Genomic DNA, 16,960 nt, shown 5'->3' on the forward strand with positions numbered 1-16,960 from the left:
GCCTGTAGAATAATTCATCATCCTCATCATCCTGATTGGGTGGTCTGTAACAGACTCCCATCATGATATCAGCCTTGTTGGCCTTTCCTCTGATTCTAATCCACAGGCACTCCATCTTATTATTGCTGACCTCAACTTCTACAGTGTCAAGAGACTCTCTAACATACAGAGCTACCCCTCCACCTCTCCTACCCTGCCTGTCCCTTCTGAAGAGCCTGTAGTCACCCATGGCAGCACTCCAGCCATGGGAGTCATCCCACCACGTTTCCGTGATAGCGACTACATCACAGCTTTCCTGCTGCATGACGGCTCCCAGCTCCTCTTGTTAGTTGCCCATGCTGCGTGCATTGGTGTACATGCACTTCAGCTGGGCTGCTGGTTTGTCTCTTATCTTGGGTAGACCACCCTTAGGCTCCTTTCTGGAGAGCCCAGTTTCAACCCCATCCTCCTTCAAACCTAGTTTAAAGCCCTCCTTATCAGCCCCTCCAATGTATAAGCTAGAGTCCTTTTCCCCTTGTTAGTTAGATGAAGCCCATCTGATTTGAGGACACTATTATGTACCACTTGCATCTAGAAATTATATATCTGTAAATGTATCAGGAAAAAAAAAAGTATAGCATAGTGTATATATGCTTCCTCTATGCAGTGTATATAATTATACTTGCTGGTATTTGTCTGCCACAGTCCTAAATTAAATTAAATGCCCCTGAGAAGTTTTAAAAAAAAACCAACAACACTGAAATTAAGGCCTCACTATCATCAACTTAATTGATTTTATTACTGCAGCTGTCTACTTACACTGGTACCTATTCTTTAGATCAAGATCCTCTGTTTCTTATTTCTATAACCATTTCACTTTTCTGTTCTCATGTATTAATACAAATGTGCAGTACGGTGATTATTTACATTAATCTAAACTAGGTGTTCTGAAATATTCATGTTTATAGAAAAATTATGCTTTGAGCTTTTTATATCTCATTAGCAATGTGGTGAGAAGTGTAAATTATTTGTTCTCTCTATGAGATTTTCTTCTTTCAAAATCAGCTCAGAGTATCTCCCAAGTAGTTTACTACACTACAAAGTAGTTTACTACACTACTGTTTTGATAAAAAATGGAAGCACAAAAATGCAAAAAACCCACACAGACAAAAATTGACTGTTCACACGGATACATCCCACATATAAATTAAATATTCCAATTTTTTTCAGGTCAAACAACTGGAAAACAAAGTGTAATATGCCAAGAAGAGTTGAACTTGTTCAGAACAAGTAGCCTTAAATTAGTTTAGTTCTTAATTTTTTCCCCCTAGTACAAATGTCTTCTGCAAAGTGTACTCACATTTAAGTAGCAAAGTATTCCAAGTGTTATTTTGCATTATTTATGCAGAAGGTAATCAACAAAAAAATAATTATAAAGATTGTGTCTTTAAATTTCAAGGACAGTCCACATAACTACATCTTGGAATTTTTTTCAGTGAACTCTGGAACTGTCATCTGGTATGACTTACACTTTCAACTTAAATACCCTACAAACTTTGAAAGAATTCCTGTACACAGTTATAAGCCTTGTCTTGCAAAGACAAATGGAGGGCATTTGTCAATAGAAGGGAAGGGATGGGGGACAAGAGGAAGTTGCTATAAGGGATAGTCTGCATAGCATTTATTCCAAGAACATTGCACAGATTTAAGTAAAATGGATACATAATAACAGGCACCTGAGAATTCAGTCATTTCTCATTATGCAATTATACCTAGAAAATTTAAGCAAACATTGAAGAAATAATGCATGTGAAAACTTGCCGAACCACAGAATTGTTCTTCAGGAACAATTAAGAAAACTCTAGAGCTGGATGCTATCTGGGCTTTGTTTCTCTCTCAGCTGGAACCCTGTAATCCTTATAAAGCTGTTGTCCATTCCTGGGAAGTACCTTTTCTCTGTCAGTAAAACTCAAGAGTTCAGTTCGATTAATCCACACCCTTTATTTGCAGTTGAAGAGGTGCAACCAAACACATGAGTTTGACAAGACAGACCTCAAAATTTGCTATATATTTTTCCTGGCTGTACACTCTGCCAAACTATTTTTTAAAAATAAATAATTTAAAAGCTGGGAACAATGTTACCACAGGGTGCCAAATTTTCAGCAAAAGCCCCAGAGGGTCCCATCACACAAAATTTTGACAAGCCTTGATAAACGGTCTCTTCAGGATGCAAACTGCTTGTGAAGTGATGGGGCCCTTTGTGTTGCAGCTGAATGCTGCAGATGGGAAGGTTAGGAAAGGGTAACTGTTTTCACCCCATGAAGTTTTACATGCACAAATAAGAACATACTCTCCTGGTATAGGAGGGCTACAAAAAGCAATCAAAGTCATCCCCAAAGCAAACGCACAAACAAAAAAACCAGAGACATTTACAGCACATGTCAGATGTTAGGTCCAGCAAAACCAGGACAGATGTCCTTGGCTTATCCAATTCCCAAGCTGTGTGAAGTTCTGGCACAGTTTAAAAACTCTGTATAGGAACAGGCCTTCCCAGGGAGAATAAGATGATTCCCTCAGATCTAAAATACCAGAAAGCCTATATAGTGCACTTTTTACATTATTGTCTTAATACTCCTTCTCCCCCGACAGGCTTTACTTTACATCCAGCCATCCTCTGTACAGTAGCAGGATAAATGTTTCACAATATTCTAGTTTGCAATTTCTACCAAATGAGCTGTGACACTGAGGCAGGTCCAAGTGGATGGGTAGAGAAAATCGTAGAGATAGAATTCTCTCCATTACCTTATGTTTTCTGCAGATATTTTGCATCTGGAAAATTGTGAGTTGCTTCAGGAAACCTAGGACTCCATTTTTCAGATGACAGCACTGCAAAAGCCCAGGACAAACTAATTGTTCTGCAGGTGACGAGAGTAAAGGATGCACAGTCAGCGGCTCCAGTGCAGTGCAATCTCCTGGCGCAGCCTTCCCTCTACCACCACCTTAGAGCTCTCCAGCCCCCCAGATTCAGCAGATACTCAGCAGTGTGCCGTGATCCACATGCCTCAGTGCCACCTCCTTTGTCTTCTGCATTGGAATGCAGATGCAGAGTGCCACTTTCTGAACTGCATAAGGGTCCTCCAGTTGGCTGAAGTCTTCCTCCTTCACGAACACTCAACATAAATCTGAATGTCATTTTAGATGAAGACAGAAGTGTCTCCCTGCAGTGTAGCAACAGGATAATCCAACTAAACTTTAGCAACTTTTTTTTCTTTGCTCCCTAATGAGTAACAAATAAAGTTGCAGCTTAATACCTACTAGACCACCTATGTTAGTCTTAGGTGTTAAACAAAATTTATCTAGTAACATAAAGATAGTTCTAAATGCTCCCTTGGGAAAGAAAAAAACAACTAATACTCAGCTAGGTCAAGATGAGTTGACAAACTGTATATGCAGCAGACATACATCTACATACAAAACCACTGACACACCAGCTGTGTTGGCAAGGCACCTAAATGGCAGGCAGGCAGGGCCTTGGCAACAGAACACATGCATGAAAGAATCTATTTATGGTGAACAACTTCAACAGCAAATAAAAGTCGAAATGCCCCACCTCACATACCATGTTCCGCATGTTCTGGGGCCAGCAGAGAATCACAAACTAAAGCCTACTGGGAAAATCTAGGGTATCAGTAGAACCTCTCAAACACAGAAATCTTGCAGGAAAGGACCTTTGGTTTACAAACAGCACGATGAACAATAAATCACAGAATCATAGAATAGTTTAGGCTGGAAGAAAACAAATATCACATAGTTCCAACCACTCTGCATCTCCCACCAGCCCAGGTTGCTCAAGGCCCCATCCAAACTGGCCTTGGACACTTCCAGGATGGGGCATTCACAGCTCCTCTGGGAAACCTGCTCCAGTGTCTCAGCACCCTTACACTGAAGTATTTTTTCCTAACGTACAACCTAAATCTTTCCCTTTGAAACCATTCCCTCTTGGCTATCACTACATACCCTTGTAAAAAGTCCCTCTCCAGCTTTCTTGTAGGTCCCCTTCAGGTACTGGAAGGCTGCTATAATCTCCCACCCAGAACATGCTCTCCAGTCTGAGCAACCCCAAGTCTCAGCCTGTTTCCACAGGAGAGGCGCTCCCTTTGTGGCTCTCCTCTGGACTTGCTCCAACTGCTCCATGTCCTTCCTATGTTGGGGGCTCCAGAAATAGACACAGTACTCCAGGTGGGGTCTCACAAGATTAGAGTAGAGTAGAGTAGAGTAGAGTAGAGTAGAGTAGAGTAGAACAGGAAAATCACCTTCCTCAACCTGCTGGTCACACTTCATTTGTTGCAGCCTGGTTGGCGTTCTGGGCTGCAAGTACATATTGCTGGCTCATGTTGAGGTTCTCACCAACCAACACTCAAAAGTTGTTTTCCTCAGGGCTATTCTCAAACCATTCTCAGCCCACGTGCAGAACCTTGTTGAACTTCATGAGGTTGGCATGGGCCCACCTCTCAAGCCTGTCAAGGTCCCCCTGGATAGCTTCCCTTCCCTCCAGCATGTTGACCACACACCTTGGTGTTGTCAGCAAACCTGCTGAGCATGCACTCAATCCCACTGTTCATTTCATGACCAAAGATGTTAATCAGCATCAGTGCCAAAACCCAAGGGATGCCATGCATCACTGACTTCTACTTAGACATTGAGCCACTGACCACACCTCTTTGAGTACAAGCATCCAGCCAACTCCTTACCCACTGAGTGTCCCATCCATCAAGTCCATGTCTCTCTAATTTAGAGACAAGGATATCATACAGAACAGTGCTGAATGCTCTGCACAAGTCCAGGTAGATGATGTCAGTTGCTCTTCCCATGTTTACCAACCCCATCATAAAACACCACCAAATGTGTCAGGTATGATTTGCCCTTAGTGAAGCCAGCTTGGCTGTCACTGATCACCTCCTTATTTTCCACGTGCCTTACCACAGTTTCCTGGAGGATCTGCTCCATGATCTTGATGGGCACAGAGGTGACACTGCCTGGCCTGTAGTTCCCTGGGTCCTCCTTTTTTCCCTTTTTTAAGGGGGTTGTTTCCTCTTTTTCAATAAGTGGAAACTTCACTAGACTGCTACAGTTTCTCAAATATGATAGATAGTGGCCTAGCAACTCATCTGCCAGCTCCCTCAGGACTCACAGATGTATTCTATAGACTTGTTCACATTAAGGATCTTTAGATCATCTTGAACCTGATCCACCTCTACCATGGGTGGTTATTCATTCTCCCAGTCCTCTATCTTCTGTGACTTGGATTGAGCACATGCTGATGAAGACTGAGGCAGAATGTCATGGAATATCTCAGCCTTCTCTATACCCTGGGCAACCAGGTCTCCCGTTTCCTTCAGGAGAGGGCCCACATTTTCCCTGGTCCTTCTTTTACCATTCTGTACATACATACAGAAGCTTTTCTTGCTATACATGGCCAGATTTAATGCTATCAGCACTTTCCTAACCTAATCCCTGGCTGCTCGGACAACTTCTGTGTTCTTCCCAGGCTACCTGTCCTTCCTTCCACCCCCTGTAGCTTTCCTTTTTGTGTTTGTCCAGGAGCTCTCTGTTCATCCATACAGGCCTCCTGGTGTTTTCGCCAGACTTCCTCTTTGTTGTGGTACATTGCTTCTGAGCTTGAAGAAGGTGATCCTTGAATATTAAACAGCTTTACTGGGCTCCTCTTCCTTCCAGGGCTTTATCCCATGGTACTATATCAAGCAGATCCCCAAAGAGGCCAAAGTCTACTCTTCTGAATTTCAGGTTAGTGTGCTTGATAGTGTGCCCTCTTTGCTACCCTAAGGATATTGAACTCCACCATTTCATGGTCACTGTAGTCAACATTGCCCTTGAGCTTCACATTTCCCACCAGCCCCTCCCTGTTGATGAAAACAAGGTCCAGTGTAGAAGCTCTCCTGGTTGGCTCCATTACTTGGAGAAGGAAGTTATCATTAACACATAGCAGGAACCACCTAGATTGCTTATGCTCTACTGTGTTGTCTCTCTGACAGATATTGGGGTGGTTGAAGTCCCTCAAGAAGATCAGAGCTTGTGAACATGGGGCTACTCCCTTCTGTAAATAAAGGGCCTCATCTCTGCAGTGTTCCTGCAGGGAGACTATAGCAGACCCTCACTGTAATGTCCCCTGTCCCTGCCATCCCTTTAATCCTTATCCATAAGCTCTAGGTCAGATTCTCATCCATTCCCAGGCAGAGCTCCATGCACTCCAGGCAGTCATCAACAGAGAAGGGGACACCTCCTCCTCCTCATCTCCCCTTCCTGTCCTTCCTAAGCAGTGTGTCACCTTCCATTTCAAAACCCCACTCACAGGAGTCATCCCACCATGTCTCCATGATGCCCATCAGCTCACAGCCCTGTAGCCATGTGCACGTCTTTACCTTTTTTTGTTTATTCTCCATGCTATGTGTGTTTGCATCAAGACACACTGCTCTCCCAATGAAGATGCCCTACTGGCTGGAATCCTTTAAGGTATTTTTCCAGTGCTTCCCTGCTGGCTCCTACTATTTCAGGAGCCCCTTGTTCATCTTTGTATGACTTCAAGTGTGCTCCAGGATTTCCAGCACATCTCCTTGTTAGGACCCTATCCCTCTAACCTTGGTATCTTAACCCACAGCTAGTCACGTGGAAGCCCAGTATTATGCCTCAAAAATAGACTCCCACATCACCCCCTTCAAATACAGTTTAAAGACTTTTCTATGAGTCCTGCAGGCTCCTGAGCCAACGTGAAATACATCAGATCAATTTGCTTTTATTCTAAATAAACTCCTTAGAATATTTTTTCTGTCTTCTAGAGGATTATTAATGAAAAGGAGCTCTGAGACCATTCTCGAACTGGCCAGCATCTGAGCTGTGTCAGTGATTGGTTAAGCCACACAGCTCTTTCTGAAGTGAGCAGAATATACAATGTCTGGCACACTTCAAAATGGAAACTAAAAAATTGTTTTCTAATGGAAGTTCTACAAGAGACATTTAATATCCTTTTCTCCTGATAACATGCCAGTGCTGGTTTAATCCACACCACTTCAGAAAGGACCACAACAGACCCCAAAGCCATGGGCAAACACACATGATTTTTTTTTTTCCCCCATCATATCCTAAATGGGCGTATTCAGGTATTTGTAAACACAGCCTCAGAAAGAGTCTTCTCATGATAACTAAAAAAAGTAAACTCTAAGCATGAAGAGAAAAGTAAATGTAAAAGTAAAGTGAAAATGAGACTATTTACACCTGTTTTAATCAAAGAAAATGTGGAGCCCATTGCTACGTGCATGGAAATTTCACACTTTTTTTTGACAGTTAAAATCAGGTTGCACAATATATATGAATCAGTGTATTCACAGATCTCACAATCCACTTCTGATAAAAAATACATCTTCTGCTTGCAAAACTGACTGAGCGAACCAGTGTTTTCTCTCTATTTTTGTCAGCAGAAAAGAACAACAAAAAGTAAGTATTATAAGCAAAAGAAAATCTGAGGGAATAAAAAGCCCTTACTTTGACTTCTCTAATTTTCCTAAACTTTGATGCCAAACCAAACAGTACTGCTCACATTGCTCACCTCTATTTTATCTGTTTTTGCATCTCCCCAGTAAAGCTTTTCTTTTTCAAGATCCAATGCCAAGCCATTAGGCCAACCCAGGGATGTATTCACCAGAACTCTCCTTTCTGAGCCATCCAGATAAGCACATTCTATCTTTGGGCTTTCACCCCAGTCTGTCCAATACATGTAGCTGTAAAAAAAAAAAGAGGGGAAACAGTCGATGTATGTAACATGCAAGAGAAAAAAAGTGTCAAGGCCTGTCCCGCTTTTGAAAGAACTTATTAACTTTCTGCTTCCTCAACTGCAGCCAACAAGCCTACTTGAACTGTAATCAGGGATAACAATGTTATTATTATAAATGTGTGATAATTAAATACGGTACTAAAAATGTGCAGTGGCCCAGGGCTTTCATAGTTATGCTAGAACTTAAGATAGAGGAAAGAAAATTCAATCAAAGATACAATGCATAGGTTCACTGAAGAACACTATATTTAGAAATCAGCTTTTAAAAACACAGTGTTGAAGAGCTGAAGCAAGAGAAAGCAAGTTATTTCCCAAACATCTGACAATACACACATCATCTTACAATGTGCAGATTTCCAGTTTCAGAAGACTGTAAACCGGATCCAAAGTCCTATCACAAGGCTACCAATAAGCACAAAACTTACCCCATTATGGGATTGAGCACTATTGCTCGAGGTTCATCGAGGTTTTCTGAGATGAGGATCTTTCTTGAAGTTCCATTCAACCTGGTCACTTCAATGCGGTCTGTTCCAGTATCAGTCCAGTAAAGATTCCTTGCCACCCAATCCACAGCAATGCCATCTGGATGGTTGATTTCTGTTGTTACCAGAGTCTGTGCTCCAGAGCCATCAAGGTAGGCTCGACGAATTGCCCGGACATCATCATCAGTCCAGTAGATGTAGCCTTCCACAGGGTCGTAGTCTATAGCAATGGCATGTCTAATATTGTCTATCTGCAGAATAATGTCAGTGAAATCTGGCATGTCCAGGGAAATCCTCCTCAAGTCGGTCCTTCTAGCGAGCAGCAAGACTTCTTCAGCACCTGGGGAGAAAACCATTCAGCAGTCTGTGAATTGCCACTGTCACTACAGTGAAAGAGATTTCCTTAAAACAAGGACATCAAACTTTCACTGAAATATAGATGTCTCTGAGCAGGGAGAGCACTGTTTGTCTTCTCCTGGGAGGGCAGGTGGGGAGTAATAGAGAGCAATTCTGTTCTCTGTGTTCTGGTTCACCCTGACGAGTAAACAGAGATGGAATAAACTGGTGCTCAATGTGGGACTTAAATTTAAAAAAAATGAAAAATTACAAAGTAAAAAAAAATTGAAAAATCATTGGAAGGCTAGAAATTTAAACATATTTGTTTTCATCATGACATTCCCGCATGCCATATCTTGCCTTTCTGGACTGTTCTTTCAGATTACTGGTGGCAATGCTTTCCAGTCTCCCATCTATGTTATCTTCTGCTCAAGGGACCAAGAGAGAATTCTTCAACCCATGTCTCTGAAAGACTTATGGAATTTCAGGAAAGACTATGCTTGTAGGAAGGGTGAGCCATGGCTACTGTGGTATTGGGACAATGGAGCTGATTCAGTAGATCTGGAGGGCAGAAAGGACAAAAAATTGGGACTGTTAGCCAGAGATGGAGGCACTGACAAAATCACTGGCAGAAAAACCAGCACTAACAGTCTCTGCAGGCACCTTTAAACAGTGTAAAAATCTGATATTCCCTTTGGGAGGGTATCAAATGTCACCCTGTTAAATGGATCAAATTATTGTCTCTAATGGATCAAATTATATCTCTCCATTAAATGGAGAGAGGCACCAAATAACTCAGAGAGCTGGAAGTCTGGGAAATCATCTATGATGATGGAGCTGCAGATCCTGATGAGCTGCCATGCAGGAATTCTCTGTTAAAAAAGCTCACAGAGTGCCCCTCTTATGTTCTCCCAGGCTTTGAGAGGAAAGATCTCTGGGGGAAATGACAAAACACCACCAACTGCCAGTGGATTAGCTAACCAGCTAAGAAAATATGAAGACAGTATCTCTACCTCCATACATATTCAAATGTCAATGTGGAAAAGTTGACCAAGGAGTTCAGAACCTCTTGTAAGAGGCTGCATGACAGGTTGTGCAGGGTGGAGAAGGAGAATAACACCTGTTCTTCTCCTGAATGGATCCATATTTAAGCCACTAGGGGCAGATCTCCTCCTAGGACCAGTTCAATGTAGGCAGAATACAATATAAAGTTCTCTGTAACTGCATGTCCATAGTGAGGACATAAATAAATGGAATGATAAAACCATCACTGTTCTCAGCACAAGAGTATGGGAGCTGGAAGAGAAAACTTTTCCAGGAGGATGGCTCCTCCAGCCTCCCAGGAAAGAACTGCTGGCCTGAGCAGATGGGTCTCCAACCCAAAGATGAGTAGGAGAGGTAACCATGTGAGTGCCAATCATGGGCACTATGGTCAAAATTAGAGGGGCTTTGCCTCCAGACAGGTGTAGGAGAGGGATAATTGAGCTTACTGGACAGTGTGGATTGAATGGCCTGGTACATCAGAATCTCAGAGCGATAGAGCCCTGTCTGTAGACACTGGTGCACAGTGCACCTTCATACCACCCCATCATGGAGGGACAGACTCCACTACCATCTCTGGAGTCACGGGGTCTCAAGAACTGACTGGAGAGTCATGTCTGACATTGGAGGCTGAAATGAGCCAAAGCAGGAAAGACTGGGAGACAAACTCTGCAATGAGTTTGCTGAGGGCAAACTCAGCCCAGATGCTCTGTGCATGCTGGGGACAGAGTGGTTGGAGAGCAGCCAGACAGAGAGGGACCTTGGAGTTTGGATTGCCAGGAAGCTGAACATGAGCCAGCAGTGTGCCCAGGTGGCCAAGAAGGCCAATGGCATCCTGGCCTGGATCTGGAACAGCATCGCCAGCAGGTCCAGGGAAGGGATTCTGCCCCTGTGCTCAGCGCTGGTGAGGCCACAGCTTGAGTCCTGTGTCCAGTTCTGGGCCCCTCAGCTCAGGAAGGAGATTGAGGTGCTGGAGCAGGTCCCAAAAGAGGGCAACCAGGCTGGTGAAGGGACTCAAACACAGATCCTATGAAGAGAGGCTGAGGGAGCTGGAGGTGTTCAGCCTGGAGAAGAAGAGGCTCAGAGGAGACCTCATCACTTTCTACAACTCCCTGAAAGGAGGTTGGAGCCAGGGGGGGGTCGGGCTCTGCTCCCAGGCAACTCTCAGCAAGACAAGAGGGCAGGGTCTCAAGTTGTGCCAGGGGGGGTTTAGGTTGGAGATTAGAAAGAATTTCTTTACAGAGAGGGTGATCAGGCATTGGAATGGGCTGCCCAGTAGCGGATTCTCCATCCCTGGAGATATTTAAAAAGACACTGGATATGGCACTCAGTGCCATAGTCTAGTAACTGCAGTGGTAGTGGATCAAAGGTTGGACTTGATGATCTCTGAGGTCCCTTCCAACACAGCCAATTCTATGATTCTATGGTACTTCAAGGACCCTAAAAGGTGTAAGTGGGCCTTTAGTGTAGCAGCTATGGAGACTGAGTGCATTAACCCAGCTGTCTACCTTGCTTGGCCTTTCTGATGACCCTGACTTGGTGGGATAGATAAGGGCAGAAGAGAAGGTACCAAATGCTTCTATGACACTGAATCATCAGCAACAGAGACTGCCTACTCCCCATGCAGAATTTGTCAACCAGAGATCCAAGAAGTGATCAGCAAGTATTAAACATACTTGTTGTCTTCTGACATTACCATCCCCAAAGAACTTCCAGTGTTACCAGACAATGGTTTGTCCAAATCATGTTGGCTTGAGAACAGCAAAAATCAAAAGGAACCCAGTTTGTGACATACATGGATTAATATTACCTCCACATTACTTCCAACACTACACATTGTCTACCACCAAACAGTGTCTTTACCAGTAAAACTTCCAAAAGGTCCTATTTTTATGTATTTTAATCACACAGACAACATATAATTTTATAATTAAAATTAAAATGAAACCTTAATAGTGAAAGGGTAAAAGAAATCACTGTTATAGAGAGCACCTGCAAAACAGCAAGTTGTTCCAGTGTCTCATCACCCTCCCTGTTCCTTCTTAAGTCAAGAACTGCTTCCTTATACACCCCTAAAATTCACAAGTAATACCCAAACAGTCTCAGTTTCTCACAGCAGCAATAATCAGATTTTTATCTTACTCAGTTCCACCACATGTTCACCTGTGATCACACATTCACTTGCATAACGTTTTGACCAAGAGCAGGCCAGCTACAACCTCTAGAATCAGATATCACATAATCACTTCAAACGCCTTGCAAAGGGAAGAAAACAATCCTGTTTCTGACTGATTCAGCTGCTCTGGCTTTTTCTGCAGGCAAACAGTACTTCAGAAATATTCCCAACTTCAATTTTGTCCCATGGATATACATGGCTATAAAAGGAACAGGGAGAAGAAAACTTTTATCTTCTGATCTAGCAGACCAGAGACAAAAATTCTTCAGTGGACAACCAGAACACTTTTTTGCTACTAGAACAGGATGCTGATCTGGAGATTCTAATTTGTAACATACCTTTACATGAGACTTACAGGGAAAAAAAAATTAGAAAGGGGAAAGAGACACTTGGCCAATATAAAGTTCTTGCTGCTGGGCAATTTCTACTATAGAGAGGCTTAATTTTAAGTTTAATTATAACACAGCAAGATTCTTGACAGACATACAGGTGCATCCTTATCCTTGGGCACTAAAAAGCATGTGTACAGAAAAAAATGTTATCATAGAATATCTCACTGTGTTCTGCTTCGCACTTGAAAGATAGCAGAATGTCATTATTGTGAGTAATTTTGGGCAGTAGAAAATTCCTGGCTTTTATTACAACCCTCTCCAAAATCAATGTTGATTATAATCATATTTTACTCCATTAAAAAATTCCTGATAGAGAAAAAGAGTTGGCAGCAGGCTCTGAACACATCAGTAAGAGATGAGAACTTGACATTGGTTCTCTCTAAAATCCTGGACAAACATGCTTGTCTGGCTTAGTTTTATCTGAATCATGGAGGTGTTTTGATTACTAATGTTGGTGGGAATCTTTCCAAGGCTACAGAAGTGTTATGCTGTGACTTGCCTAGTATTATACTAGATACCATAGAACCTGCATAATGCATCACAACTAGCTATTTACCTACTGCTAAAGTGCTCCAGCATTTACTTAAATTCACCTTCAAAAACCTCTCACCACAATGAACAAAGCCTTAGGGGGTGGGGGGCAGCTGGGAATGCAAGATGTTCCAGCATCAGAACTGCAGCACCCAAATGCTTTACCAGAAGTTTTTATAAAGGCCTCAATGCAAGCCACAGATCTGAAAAACAAGAAACTAGGTCCTTCAAAAGCTTCCATCTAGAAAGCATTTTAAAAGATCCAAGTTCAAATTGTTGTTTCATTTTTCCAACTCTTTACTGTTAATTTTTCTCTAGTCTTTTTTTATGCAGCAAAAGGTCTCTGCAGACCTTTCACAGAACTTTTCAGTGGGTCTAAAATCCATAAAAGCCAATTAACTTCTTTTGTCAACATTCAGAACAATAACTGTATTTAAAAACCAAACAGAACAGAACACAAAATAATTCTATTGAAGGCAGTTATTCTTACTCCCTGAAAACTATATCCTCTTTGCAGTCAAGAACTCCTATAGAAACAAGAGGGTTTTTTACTTTTTTGCTCCTACATGTGATGCTCTTCTCCCATACCCAGTAAGCAATTGTTTTCTAATATCCATACTAGGTATAGTTTTTGCTTTGATTTGTTTGGTTTGTGTTTTTGTTATTAAAAATTCATGCTTCAATGCTGGAAATGGCAGCTGTATTCTTTTTCCAAAACTAACTGCAATCAGAACTGACAGCAGCAAAGCAGGCCATCTCACCAGCTTGACAAGTCTTTTTTATTCTTCCTGTGGCCCACTTCACATTTGACAGGTGACAAGACATCTATAATAAAAGTAACAAAGGCTTCAATTTATTCACCCAACCTAAACAAATGTAGACTGCAGTGGCTGCCTCTGCTAATCCAAGCCAGAATACACCATGCTATTCCTTTTCCATTTGTCTGCTAATTAGGCTAGAAAAATGGCCCATTGTGGGAGCCTTCCCCCGATTTTATGTATGTGCATGTGCATGCATCTACACCTATAGATACAGTCTACTTATAGGCAACTTTGGAAATCTCTATGGGGAAAAAAACCCACAGATAAACTGTAAAAATGGGAAAGCTTTTAGCTCTTCTCTGGAGAACAAAATAGTAAGCACTTTTTTAAAGGAGTGCATTAGAAGTACTTTGACTAAAAGCAGCTCTTTTACAAGCTGTTTGATACAGCTATCTGAGCACCCGTGATAAACTAAAAAGATTTCTCAGAATAGCAAGGGACTTTGCTAGTTGGTGAATGACTTGGCAAAGTTCCACCGTGTGCTAAAAAGGGAGAGGGTGGAGTATGGGAGTGAGAAAAAACTACATTCTGTATGGAGCATATGAAAGTACATAACATCGCCATGCTGTTTCATAGGCTTTCCAGTATTCAAAACAATTGCAACACCTTGCATAACAGTTTGGCATTAGCAACTGTTTACACCACAGGAAAAATGACGTAATGAAACACATTATGAGAAGTTTAATCAACAATGCTGTGTAAAAACCCATTCCTGCTATTTAACTTCCACAGAAAATAAAATTTAAAGAATTGAAACAAACTTTTTTTTTACCTTGAAATAAACAGAGTTTTTAAAGCACATTCTTCTTGGGTACCTTAACAGAGCCAGTTGCAAGATGAACAGCACTGCATACCCCAATTCAGGTCTTTCTTTATCTTTGAGTCTAGGAGGAAGAAGCACTGATTCACACCCTGTGATAGCAGTGGGTTGGGAAAAGATGGAGATAACACTCTGCTACTTGAGACTGGGGAGAGCATGCAACACAGTTGTAACCAGTGTAAAACCAGGAGCTGCATGTGGTGAGAGCCTGCAACCAACAGAATAGAAACAGGAAAGGTTTCTCTGAAGGAATGCTTTGAGCACCCACATTCAGACAGGGCTCCATTTCATTGATACTATAAATCCAGCTTCTACTTTTTAATACCAAAACAAAAATTCTGCTTGCACTGAATTCTTAATAACAATTCACTGCAAGCCATAGAAAAAAAGGATAGACCAAGAAAAAGTCTGTCAGAAATCCCCACTACAAGCAAAAGATTACAGTCATTGGGTTCTGTTATTCCCTTTTAAAGCACATGTTTGATGTTTAAATGCTCCTACTCTCTGCTGGAATTACACAACCCCACTGCCTCCAAGTAAGGAATCACTAACTTCAGGAGCATTTAACAGACATTTAACCACGTAGTTTCTGATAAACAGAGTTTTGGTGGTCATGCCTTCAAATACACATAACTGTTCCTTACAACCCAAGAACATACATAATTAATAGATATATTGGGAAAAAACAACAAACAAAAAAACACCACAAACCAAACAAAAACACCATATCAAACTACCAACAACTGAACAGAAATAGACTTAAGATAAGTTTTTCTACAATCCCACTGCTGCTGACTTCTAATTGCAGATATTTCCTATTCACCAATGAGACCTGGAACTTATTAGTTTCTCTGCACTGCTGTCCTCCTTTACATAAACAGAAATAAACACTTTACATCCCACAGGCACTTCATGAGGCTGATGGCTGTATGGTGCTTTGAAGTTTAAGTGTTATTTATTATGTTCCAAGTAGGAGGGAGCCACAGAAAATCCAATTCTGAGTTAACACAATCATCTGTCAGAGGGTAAACATCACGGGAAAAAGTTTTAAACAGCTGTAAATTACAGTTCTCAAATCTAGGGAGCATTTCTACAGCCTCACTGTTGCGACATTGGTGCAGCAGTCAGGCTACAGCAGCTTAACACATTATCACTGGGTCTTGGTAACTTTCTTTGTCTATCAACCCAGCCCGTGATAAATCCAAGATAATAAAGTTTACACATAAATCTTTTCAGTACAGACCAAGAGTGTGGCTCTTCTGCAGCATAAACCCAGAAGCAATTCAGAGACTCAGCAGTGCTGAAAAGGAAGAGTGATGATTTTTCCTCTGTAGAGGAAGAAAAAAATTTTTTGCTACAGATAGAAAGTTAACATCCTAACAAAAGCAAGAGGGAAGCAGACTTAAACAAGATGTATGCATGAAAGAAAAAAAAGTGTGAAATTCTTATGAAATGGAGTAGAAATAGAAGAGGTAACTACTAGATTTCCTAAACTGCTAGGTATCCATTCCCAGATAATTTTTACAACCTCTTCTGTTGCACTGCAAAGGTATCTCAGTGAAACACAGTTCCACATAGTACTATTTCTTACTGAGTAAGTGTTCTGGTTTGGGCCAAAATAAAGGTAATTTTCTGTCTTGTAATTTTGCTTTCAGCTCAGTCTTTTGTAAGTAGCTGCACTTGCTGAAATTAACATCCAGTTTCTCAGTCAGTGTCTGCTTCTAGGACTGATAACACCCAATGTTTATAGTTACTGCAGGAGAAAGGTCTGCAGAGCCAGGGACACTGCTCAGCTCTGAGGAACATTTTGCCCTCCAGAAGGAGAAAAGGAGCAAGGAGGTCACACCTGTGACCCTCCTTTAGGGAGGAGCAGACAAGATAAATGACCACAACTGACCAAACAGAGGATTCCATCCCATACACCTCATCTTCAGGATAAATTTGAGGGATCACCAGGGTCAAGCCCTTCCCTCCTTCTTCACCTCTCCCTGTTTCAGCATCTTGGGAGGATTCCATCCCTTCCTCTGCCTGTGCTCCTGATCCATCCCAGCCTGAATCTGTGTGTTCCTGCCTGCAGCTCCCAACTGCTGCTGACCCCAGGATTCCAGCCTGGACTGTCCCAGGGCTGCCCTGCAGCCTCAGTGGTGACGTTGAGGGTTATTGGGGAAAGGGGGGAGGAACGTGGGATCAATTTTCCTGTCTATTTGTATAGATTTAGTAATTTTTTCCTTTTTATCATTACTGTTTCATTAAAGCTCATCAGTCTTCCTCCCTTATTCTCTCTCCTTTCTTTATCCATGAGGAAAGGCAATTAATAGAGAGCAGTTGGCATTCAGTTTAATTGCCAGCCCAGCGTTAATCCATGACAGTAAATAACACCCTAGCCCGTTGTTTTAGTGCTATAGAATCAACAGAATATATTTGGATTATGTAGCAAAACAAGGGACAAGATGCAGCAAGTAAAATTCTATTTCCCCATTCAACCCACTTCATCTCATTTTCACAGCCTGGGAGGATCTGGATAATTTTGCACCTT

General features: G+C 41.9%; 1 protein-coding gene across 1 annotated transcript in view; it reads right to left on the bottom strand.

The window, feature by feature from the left end:
- Positions 1-16,960, bottom strand: part of LOC103530464 (low-density lipoprotein receptor-related protein 5) — a 140,361-nt gene that overhangs the window by 65,577 nt on the left and 57,824 nt on the right. Inside the window, 2 exon segments of the mRNA XM_030451247.1 lie at positions 7,601-7,772; positions 8,251-8,647. Of these exon segments, the coding sequence (XP_030307107.1) occupies positions 7,601-7,772; positions 8,251-8,647 (569 nt within the window).

This window comes from Calypte anna, chromosome 5 (assembly GCF_003957555.1).
Source record: "Calypte anna isolate BGI_N300 chromosome 5, bCalAnn1_v1.p, whole genome shotgun sequence".
In the NCBI taxonomy this organism is placed as follows: domain Eukaryota; kingdom Metazoa; phylum Chordata; class Aves; order Apodiformes; family Trochilidae; genus Calypte; species Calypte anna.